The following is a 12,098-nucleotide window of genomic DNA, read 5'->3' on the forward strand; positions in this document are numbered from 1 at the left end:
GCATCATAAAACATACCTTCTTACGCGGTATTTCAGCAACCGTAGCCGCCATAAGTGATGTTTTTCTAGGCTCAAATGGTTTACCATCAATGTTCTTAATCTTTCTCACAAACACATTTGGGTTTTCTGCATTTTGGCCATCCATAACAACAGTCACAAACAAGCCTCAAACAGCAACCAGCCGGATCCCTAAAGCAGAACGCACTAGGGACTGATTAGCCAAACTGATGGAACAGTTTACGTTGTGACTGAACAACAATCAATCAGCGAATGAAAGGAAGTTGAACTGCCGGAACCCTAATGCAAATCGGACAGCCGAAAAAGAATAAGAATCAGCCGATTAAAACTCCGTGTTCATATCTTCAGCCGATCGAATTGAACAGAAAAAAGAAACCCTAACACGAAACCCTAATCCGACTTCAAGTGATTAGAAACGAAGGGTAATCAGGATTCCTTACCAATAACGGAATCAAAACACCCTAGTTGCTAAGCACAATTAATCACGATCAGGATTGGAAAGAAAACCCTAGGATCTCACCAATTCGCCAAAATCACCCAGAGCCCCATTTTTCTTCCCGATGAAAACATTTTCGGGTATTAAAAATTAAAGTTTTGACACCAAATCAGTTTTATAACATTATTAGACATGTTCCAACATGTCTAACGCGTCATTTCTAGTTAGGTGCTTATTTCTTAGTCGAAACTCGAGCGGTTTGACCACCGCTTTGACTTTCAAATCTGACCGGTTTGGTCAATCTTAGGATTCGACCAAGCGCATTTTTATGACCATACTAATATAGGGAATAACCCTCTGAGGTTATACTTTATGGTCATGTTGTTTGGTTAGTCATATGATGAGTCGTTATATGTACTTTTAAATTGCCGGAAATGCCCTTTTGGCGCATAAAATAGTTTTAAGCATATAAGAACATTGTTTTGACATCTAAACTGATCATACAACATAATTAAACTTGTTTTAACATGTTAGACTCATTATAGGACTTATTTAACCATCCAAACACATAGTTACCCTTACGACCCGTTAAAGTGGCGTAAACCACTTTAACAAGTCGTAACGGGTCAAAGCACTTAGGAACTCTTTCTAATTAGAATGTAAGGTTTAATAAACCATATTACTCGAGATCCTTCACTCTTTTTGTTTATAACCACATTCTATCCAATCTTCCGTTTAAAGTCCCAATACACTAACATATAGTTATCTGACACATTAGGAACCACTTGCACACTTGAGCTTTGTTTACACAGGACATATACGCAATCAAAATGAGTACATAGCTCCCCTCTTTTACATTTTCTAAATGTTTTGGGGTGATTCATATGTGCTAAACCGTTTTCAAGTTTTCAAAACAAAGTCTATGGTTTATATATAACATTATGCTTTCAATAATGTGGGAAACTTGTTGGTGCGTTATCTGTTAGTGCATATGTCTGTTGACTTCGTCTTGTATCGAGTCATGTAATAGAATAGATAGACCAGGACATTTTGTACGAGAGAATCGGGAAACAGGCCTGAACCAGCCACCTCACACGAGGTGACAAGTTTGTGCTTTCTGGAATTCGTGCTTTCTGACAAGTTCGTGCTTTCTGGCAGTTCGTGGGGTCTGGCCAGAAAGCATGAAATGGTTCGTAGGGTCTGGCATTCCTATAAATAGGTGGTCTTGGATCTTCATTTATAACATTCTGATTTCGGAGACAAAGTGCTGCCGAAGTGTCGAACGATCTGTAAACACTATCAAATCAATACAATCGACAGTTAAAGTGATTCTAAGTGTGAATCTATCTGATATAACATCAATACGTCTCGTTCCGCCTTTCATATTGATCGAGAACTCTTCTGAATGACTCGTTTGATCGATTCCCGATCCTACAAATGGTATCAGAGCTCAAGAGGAACAGTTCTTACCATTTCAGCTTGATTTCTTCAAAAACAACTTCTTTCTACTCATTTTCTACACTTTTTCTTCAAAATTTCAACGAATTTACGGTTAAAATGATATGATTTTGTGATAAAACACGTAAAACTGAGTTTTAATCAATCCATGATCCAATCAGAAACAAATTCAACCTAAAACTTGATAAAAATCGACAAAATCATGAACTTTTGGACTTATAATTCTCAAACGAGGTGGATATTCATTCAAATCGTTTGAATTTTGAACCAAATCGCATGAAAAATCATTCAGATCATTGGAAACACCTTCAGATCGTTTGAAATCTTATCAAATCGTGTGAAAAAGTGTCAGTTCGCTTGGAAATTTCATCAGGTCGCACGAGATTTGTCCAGCTCGCACAAGCTGATCATCCAGTGTGACATCTGGCACAAAACCGGTAATTTCCGTACAATTTAATTATTATTTAATATATGCAATTATGTGCTTAAATGTCAACATTGTCTGATTTCATTCTATACTTGTGAATTCATGCACGTTTTATACTTTTTTTTTTTGGGTAAAGGGTTACCCCGGTGATTTTATATATCAACAAACCAAAACAAACCAAGTAGTGTAGAGAGTCTACACTAGTTCAATCATGAGGCATACCCCATGAAAGTAAACCAAAACCACCAAAAACAAGCAACTACAAGCCCAAAACAAAAACAACTAGCCTGACCACTAGGAAAAACAAAATACAATTTAAACAACTAGTCAGCCACCATCGTCCAATAGCTCTTTGCCATGAACATCCCATTCGCTTAGAAGCTTGCGGACATTACCAGTATTCTTCAACCTCGCACCCATTAATTTGTATCGAACCAATTGTATAATATGAGCACCCACAGTCTCTGGAGGTCTTAGCTGATTTTTCAAAATCCTAGCATTTCGCTCCTGCCAAATAGTGTAAGCCGTAGCCGCAACCACCACTCTAGCGACATAATCCTTAGCTAGTTTAGATTTGGACCGAGTAATCAACCAGTCTACAATATCTGCCCATTTGGGTTGAACCGAATCCATTCCCACCTTTCGTTTCACTATATCCCAAACCTTTGTCGAATAATTACATTCAAAGAACAAATGGCTATGGGAGTCGTGATTAGCATAGCATAATAAACAACACATCATGTTCATATTTTTCCGACGAGACAAATCCCATTTTAGAATCTTATCTTGCGTAAGTAATTTACCTCGCATGATTAGCCACATGAGAAACGCATGCCGCGGTATACATTGAGCAAACCAGACTATAGTACTCCATACCACTTCCGTTTCCTTATACCGAATCGAGTCCCACACACACGATGTCGAAAAATCTGTCTTCTCATTACCATCTCGCCATATGACTCTGTCTAGTTTGTTTGGCATAATATGGACTTGATCTAGCTGATTTAAGACAGGGAATAAATCTCTCCAAGCGACCGGCCATTTCCACTCACCGTTTAACTGGATTTGAGAAACAGAATCCTCAAGCCGAAACCCTGCATTAGCAATAGTTCTAGGCACGATGAAGTTCCCAAGCGGCCCTAGCTCGCACCAAGTGTCATACCAAGCCGAGGTCCTCGTACCATCTCCGATATCCGACCAAAAAAATTGTCTCATTTGCGGCCTAAGTTGGAGAAGTTTTCTCCAAGAATAGCAGCTATTCGAAACAACCTTTGAAATCCAGAAGTTTTTACCTCTTAACCTGTAGCTGTGCACCCACTCCACCCACAACGAATTTCGGTTTGTGATGATACTCCAAATATGCTTAGTCATTAGAGCTTTGTTTACATCACCTAGACGCCGAATACCCAAACCACCTTCATACTTGGGAAGACAAACGACTTTCCAAGACACCTTCGCTTTACCTCTATGGAACGCAACATCTTGAGACCACAAAAAATTCCTCATCTTTGCTTCCAATTCATGAATGACTCTATTAGGCAAAAGAAAGACAGATGACCAGAAAATATGCATAGAAGACAAGACGGAAACAATGAGCTGCAATCTCCCAGCAAACGAGAGCAGTTTGTTACGCCAATGTTTGATTCGTTTGTCAAGGCTTTCCATCAAAACACTACAGTCTTTATAAACGAGCCCTGAAGAGATCAAGGGAACACCAAGATAACGCACAGGCAAGGATCCCTCCTTAAACGGCATAATGTTCAGAATAGCATTTTTTATATAACTTGGGACATTACAAAAGAATACCGTGCTTTTCTGGATACTGGGCACCAACCCCGACATTTTAGAAAAGTCAGTAAGAGACTTCATAATACACCTGGCCGAAGCAATTTCCCCTCTAGCAAACAAGAACAAATCATCAGCAAAACATAGGTTGATTATTTGCTGCTTCTCACATTTATTATGAAATTTAAATGAAGAGTCGATCCTGATCATATGATGCAGAATGCCCGTGAGAACCTCCATCACCAAAGTAAAAAGATACGGGGAGAGAGGATCACCCTGACGAAGCCCCCGGCTACCTTTAAAATACCCATGAACATTACCGTTTACGCAAACAGAGTACGAAACAGTAGAGACACACACCATGATCCAATTGACCATCTTGTTATTGAAACCAAAGCCAAGCAGTATATTTTTAAGGAACTTCCAATCAACTGTATCATAAGCCTTTTGGATATCAACTTTAAACGCACATCTTGGCGGACCAGAATTTCTATGATAATTGTGCATCAATTCTTGGGTTAACAGAATATTGTCAGAAATCTTCCTACCTGGAACAAACGCAGACTGGTTGATGCTGACAATATTATTCAAGGCCCCCTTCACTCTCTCCGCCAGAATCTTGGTAATGCATTTATAAATGACATTACAGCATGCTATCGGTCTGAAATCAGTGACAACCGATGGGGACGGAACCTTAGGCACTAGCACGATAAGAGTATGGTTTAACTCTCGGAGAAGATTTCCCGTGTCAAAAAAATCGATAATAGCCCTTGAGACATCATTACCAACAATGTGCCACGCACTCTTGAAAAACGCTGCCGTAAAGCCGTCAGGACCAGGAGCCTTGTCAATACCAATAGAGAACATGGCTTTCTTAACCTCATCTTCAGTAACCTGTCTACACAAATAACTAGCAATATTCGGATCCAATACATTAGTAAATAAATCCGGAGCCGGATTCAGAGAAGTATCGCCCCTACAACCCAAAAATTTTTCATAATGATCAACGACAGCCTGATACACCTGATTACCCTCATGGATAACACCCCCAGTATCACGGATCACATCTATACGGCTCTGATGATTTTTGCTTTTAAGAGATGAGTGGAAAAAAGCCGTGTTCATATCCCCAGCTCGTAACCAGTCTACCTTGGATTTCTGTTTCAGAAAACGCTCCTCATCCAATAAAGCTTCTTTGTATTCAGCACTTAAAGTAGTTTCCTCAACCCGAAGACTCTCAGAATCCGGATGCTTGTCAATAGAATTCTGAATGACATCAAGCTTCTCGCGGAGAGCCTCAACTTTTTTATGCAAGTTACCTTGCTTAAATAATAGTGCACGGAGAGGCTTCTTAAGAAGCCGAAGACGTTTGACAACACGGAACTGGTGCACTCCATTTATTCTAGTATCCCACACCCTCTTCACTATATCGCCAAATTCAGGTTTAAAAACAAGAAAGTTAGCGAATTTAAATGACCGATGTTTCAAGATGTCAGCATCTGGAAGCTTTAAGACACACGGGCAATGATCCGAAAGACGATATGGTTGGAAAAAAGCAACAGCATTCGGAAAATTGGTAACGAAAGAGGTATTACCAAGAACTCTATCAATCTTCTTAAGCAGCCCAATTCCCTTTTTCGGCTTCTGACTCCAAGTGAAGTGAAGACCGGTTCGATTAATATCCAGCATTTCGAGGTCATCTACACACTCTTGGAACTCTATCATACTACGAGTCACCGAAGAAGCCCCCATCGATTTATCCTCTAGATTTAACGCTGAGTTGAAATCTCCCATAATAACCCATGGATTATTGCCAACAAAACTTTTGTGCATAGAGAGATGGTGCCATAGCTCCCTTCGGGTCACATAATAATTAGCCGCATAAACAACCGAACAAAAAGCTACCTTGTTATCTTTCTTAAAAAATAGTTGTAAATGAACAACCTGATCAGTCTGAGACAGCACCATAACATCAAAGACAGCTGGATTCCAACCTATAATGATCCTAGTACCTTTGCTACATCGAGCTCCATTAGATGTCCAATCCCATGAGCGAAAAACAGAACGGCACACTTGACTCAGTCTACTAACATCAACATGCGACTCTAAAATTGCACACAAACTCAAACTATAGTCTTTAACAGCTTGTCGAACCTCCGTTTGTTTCAGAGGGCGGTTCAACCCCCTTACATTCCATGATGCAAGACTAACCATTATTAACCGCTGAAAAAGGAGTGCTTGCCCCTTGTTTAGTTACAGGTTTACTCGCGTCGTTAACCAGAAACTCATCCGTCTCGTTGTATATTTCCTGGACCTCATCATCATCCAAATCATCTTTCGTATCCCCTTGTCCGCTTCCACCAGCTTCATGGTCATTACTCGGATCATTTAACACATCAAAAGGGTTTCTTGAGAAGAAACTCGAAGATGGGGCTGATTTATTAGGCTCTCCACTGGTTTTTAACCCAACCGGACGGTACTCGAATCTCTGTTTTTGTTTGTTAACCGGAAACCCGGTCCTCTTTGCCGCTTTCCTAGCTTCCACATCCCTGAATCCATCTTTGTCTACCACTGGTTTTTTCGAATTCCCTTTAGAATTAGGAGCTTTATGAGCTTTTGGAATATTGGCCGGAGCCTTCGTAACCTGCGTGACTTGCTTCGGACAATCCCCATCGTTATGCCCAAAGACCTTGCAAAGAGAGCATCGGTGTGGGCACCATTCATATACCACGTACATCTTTTCCTTAACAAACCCATCCCCTTCCAAATCTGGAACAGCAATCACAATCTCCTCCTTGTATTCATTATCTGCCGAGATTTCAACTAGAGCTCTCGCAAAGCTGCTCCGACCCCACGAATCTAAACACATTGAGGTAGTATAAGAATCTAAAGCTATTGGTTTACCAATGGCTGTTGCAATCATGCTTAAACCATCCTCTGTATAAGCCGCAAGAGGAACCTCGTGGATTTTAACCCAAAGTTGCACCGACTTCACTTCCTTCTTTTCCAGTTTCGAGGATGGAGACCATACATTAAGAAAAAGCGGTTGTGAACGAATGATCCAAGGACCTCCTTTCATTGCATTCATCATACCATTCTCATCTGCAAATTTAAAGAAGAAGAAACCACTGGCATTCATCATAGACTTTTGGAGGCCAAATTTCTTCCAGTTGTTCCTCACGAAATACTCAACTACCGGGTAAGCAACACGATCACCAAGAAAGTATCCATATAACGTATTAGCAAGCTTATCTTTGACAACCCTAACAGATTCTTTCGGCAAAACTACATCACAGCCCTCCTGCTCTACCAGACTTGCAAGCGTTCGGAAATTAACCTTTCTAGCACTAGACGCCCCAATGGAATCCGCATACGATACCGGAGTCTTACCTGGATCCCTACGAACATTCTGACTTCCTTGCACACCAAGTTGATCACCCAAGACATCCATATCTGCCGTGCTAGACCCGAATACTCCACTAGGGTTTAAGATCGATACTCCACTAGGGTTTGCATGGGATGCATTCATCGCCGCCACGTTAATCCCTCCACATGCAGTATTCAATTCGACCGGTTTAGAGATCTCCAACAACCCATCAAGAACCGAATGATTGTTGGTAGAGTAAATACCACGCCTAGGGAACATATTGTTACCCTCAATGTTCGTCACCCGCAAACCTATACCACGAATTGGAGGTGTTTTGTCTTCCGTCCCTGGAGTGCCTCCACCCTCCATCGTACCGTTTCCATCACTCCTACCCTCCATGCACACGTAACACCAAACAAAAACTCAGATTCAGCCACCAACCAACGAAAACAGAAAAACCCTAATCCTGAAACCCTAGTGCCGAAATCAAAATCCTTAACCCATTAATCCAGTGTATCAATCTAGCTAAATTAAACTCAGTTAACCGCGACCAATAACACCCAGATTAATCAGTCAGGACCTCAACAACAGCAACTATGGCGGCGATTATAGAAAGAAACGAAAAAACCCTACTTAACAGATCGATTACTATTGCTAACTAGTTCGTTATAGAGATTGGATGAACAATCCCTAATCACAGACTGTTATACAAACGAATCTCATTGAAAATTAGGGTTCATGATGCGCAAGAAATCGCCCAGGAGAGAGAGAGAGTTCTTTTCTCGGTTGCACGTTTTATACTTCAAATATGGCTTTATGCATTAATGTTAGCGTTGCGTCAAAAAGACTGGTAAACTCACCGGTAAGACACATTGTGTCAGCAATCCTGCAGAAAGCAGTCAGACAATAGAGTTTGGGCCTAGGAGTAGGTTCAGCATCTAAAATACATTAAAACCCAAGTATGGATACAAGGGTTAACATATAGACTTTCCGGAAGCTAGAATATGCACTAAAAAGCACCTGAAACACACTTTAAATGCTGAATTTTACATATTTCAGCATATTTCAGCAAGATTCAGGATTGTAACGAGTTAATAACATGTAAAAATATGACTAAGTGGTCCTGAATGCTTTCCTAAGTGTTGGGAATTAAAAGCGTCACAAAAGGGTACTTAAAAATCACTAAACGGAATAGTTTGACACTTTAACGAACCGGTATCTAACCGAACAACCGGACACTACCCGAAATACCAAAATTATGCTAGAAGCATTGTTTTAATGTTTCTGAGCTAGTTATGATCACCGAACACCCTAACACACTATATAACATATCATATGCATGGACACTAATTAATACACTTAACTTCCAACTAAATTCTCTAACCTATCCATCAAACTTACACTTTACCCCCCACCCCCCTTTAAAGTGGACGGTCATGGGGTGGCCCCCATCAAGATCCTTACTTGATCCTCTTGATTTCCTATGATCTTATAAGATTTAGTGGAAGATTATGTATGTACTATATGAAACACAATATACATTGGATAAGAGAATTAGATGGATATAAGTTAGAACTTGGAGCTCATTCATCTTCACACCTTCTTCCTCCCTCCCTTGCACCCACTCATGGCCGAGATCACCATCCCACACCACCACCTCCATTCAATCTTGTTCATCCAATCTAAGTTCATCTCAAGGTGTAAGAAGGTGTTTAATGAAGCTTGGTGGCCTTGGAGATTGAAGGACCTCTCCCGATTGCTTTTATCCATCACATTTACCATCTTCAACATCTTGTGTTCTTCCCTAGCCCTTGTGCTAGTAGTAAGCTTCTTGTAACTTGATTTCACTTCATATTTAGTTGGATGAAAGATGATGAACATTGTCAATCTTTTTTTGGGTAAAGGGTTACCCCGGTGATTTTATATATTCACAAACTAAAAAACACAAGTAGAGAGGAAACACCCTCACTAGTTCATTCGCGAGACATGCCCCGCGAACGTAAGCCAAAATCCAAAACAAAACCAATAACAAGAACAGAAACAACTAGACACCCATCTAGCAACCCAAGCAAAAAAAAAAAAAACACTAAATTACTTAGCCTCCATCATTCTTCAAAACATCATCCGGAATCTCCCAGGCTCCCATCAAACGCCTAACACTAGCACACGGCTTGAACTTCATACCCATGAGTTTATATCGGACAGTCGTTAAAATTACTTCACTTAGGGAGTCCGGCGGTCTTGTTTGGTTTTTGAAAAGTCTCGCATTACGTTCTTGCCATATAGTGTATGCCGTAGCTCCCACGAGAATCCGCTCAACAAAACTAGCCGCCGTCTTCAATCTTCGTCTTGACATTAACCAATTCACAATCGAGCTCCATTTAGGATCCACTGTATCCATTCCAACCTTAGAGCGAACCAATGACCAAACATGAGCAGAGAACTTACATTCGAAAAAAAGATGATCATGAGAGTCTATATCCGCATAGCATAGAAGACAGCACATCATGTTCATATTTTTCCTCCTCTCTAGACCCCATTTCAGAATCTTATCTTGAGTGAGTAATTTCTTGCGCATAATCAGCCAAACCAAGAAAGCATGTTTGGGAATACATTGAGGAAACCAAATTACCACAGCCCAATCAACTTCCTGCTGGGTAATTCTCAACGAATTCCAAACCGAGAAAGACGAGAACTCCATTAGATCATTACCAACCTTCCACAAAAGCTGGTCCTGTTTATTCGAACATTGTTAATCTTAAAGAACACTAAAGAACATGATCATGATACTTAAACATAAGCTTATTAACGTATGAATACATGATGATTTGTGTTTATTTGCTTCTTGATGATTGATGATTTGTGTTAGTGATGTTAGACATCATAAGAAACCTACTAGATTGTGATTAAACACATGATCTAGTAAGTTAGGTGATGATCTTGTGAAAGACCAAGATCATCATGCTTTATGTTTTCATGAACTTGAAAAATGAAAATGATTTTGTGAATAATGAAGTATGTAATATATTACTAGTCATACACTTGGATGATTTCGAAAATAATTTTCTCAAGAAACGAAGTTTATTTATGATATTTACAAAGTCATGGTTTCTAAGTAAAATAATCATATTTTTAGTGTTTAAACAAGCCTAGAAACATGTGTGTAACAAGAAAAATACAAAAGAAACATTTTTAGAAAATAATCTTAAAAATTGTAAATGACCAAATCTTTTAATAATGTGATTTACAAACAAATAAATATGTTTTAAAGGATAACTAAAACTACTAAATAACATGGTAAGTTACTACAAGTTTTTACAAAAATTTCAAGTTCATGATGTAGTGTAATTTACATGACTTTGGCTTATGGTAAGTCTTGATTGTGTTGTTGATGATTGATGATGATTTTAAAAGAAAATAAACACATGTTTTGAAAACATAGGAAACCTCCATTTTTAGGGGAAACTATGTCAAAATTTTTATAAGATCTTGACACTTAGAAAAATATAAGTTTTTTGGTGAAACTTATTCCCTAAAAATACTTACCAAGGTTTCCCTAATTTTTGTGTAAATTTCAAGTTAAGAAATGATGATTTCTTCAAAATAAAAATTGATATTAAGTATGTATATTTTTGAGGAAAATATATATATTTATTGGTTTCCAAATTTTGTGCTAAGTGTATGTAATATGTATTATATACAATAGTGTATTAGGACTTGAAAATACACTAAATACTCCTAAGGAGTAAAAATACAAAAATACACATACGAAATACATGAGAATACATAGAAGCACACGAACAAGTTATGAACTTAAAATGTATTTTTGGACAAAAATATATATAACTCGGGTGAAAAATACAAGATACTTATATTTATTTTTGAGAAAATAATATAAGTAAGATACATAGTTAAAAATATAAATTATTTTTAACAACAAAGAACACATACATAAAAGATGGTGACTTGTACTTGTGCGATACAAGTCTAGTGACTGACATTAATAAAACACGTATATGTCACAACGCTATAAAAACCGACCGGTGAAGTTTACGGCGCAAGATACGCAAAGTTGTGACTTCATGTCCCCCTTTTCTTTTAACTGTTTTCTGTTTTTATAACTTTGGAGGTGAAATACATGTTACAAGTGTTACAATGTTTACAAATGGTATGATGAATACAAAACTGAGGAATGATACTATAGATCATGTGACGAATAGGGTGCCATAAGCACCATTAATCAACAATATACCTAGACCGCAGAACAAAAGGTTAGATCTAATGGGTTTCAGGAAGCCACACTTTGGGCCACGTGCTACCTAGAGTGCTTTTGTGTCTCAAGTCGTGAACCGACAACTAAAAATGCCTATGGTTTGGATGCTTCCTATGTCGTTACACATGTTAGTGGCCTTGCAAACCACTAGCGATCTCGTATTCCTTACAATTACAGGACACAGTTTCGGATACGACTAAACAAAATACATACAATGTTTTCATACAAGTATTCAGCATTTATTACAACTACTGCATGAACTCACACCAACACTATGTTGATGATTTTCCAAAACTCACATGTATTTCAGGTAACTAAAGTGGATGTGTGCGCG

The 12,098-nt window shown here is 38.8% G+C and overlaps 2 protein-coding genes across 2 annotated transcripts; both read right to left on the reverse strand.

Annotated features, from left to right (window-relative positions):
• Window positions 1-2,666: 2,666 nt before the first annotated feature.
• Window positions 2,667-7,890, reverse strand: LOC110864742. Its single transcript, XM_022113897.1, has 2 exons — window positions 6,336-7,890; window positions 2,667-6,229 (listed from the first exon to the last, which is right to left on the reverse strand). Exons 1-2 carry the CDS (start codon window positions 7,888-7,890, stop codon window positions 2,667-2,669), a joined length of 5,118 nt encoding a protein of 1,705 aa, XP_021969589.1.
• Window positions 7,891-9,586: 1,696 nt separating this feature from the next.
• LOC110864814 lies at window positions 9,587-10,192 on the reverse strand. The gene has a single exon (XM_022114005.1). The coding sequence runs from the start codon at window positions 10,190-10,192 to the stop codon at window positions 9,587-9,589; it is 606 nt and encodes a 201-aa protein (XP_021969697.1).
• Window positions 10,193-12,098: the final 1,906 nt, after the last annotated feature.

Source organism: Helianthus annuus, chromosome 1 (genome assembly GCF_002127325.2).
Source record: "Helianthus annuus cultivar XRQ/B chromosome 1, HanXRQr2.0-SUNRISE, whole genome shotgun sequence".
NCBI lineage: Eukaryota > Viridiplantae > Streptophyta > Magnoliopsida > Asterales > Asteraceae > Helianthus > Helianthus annuus.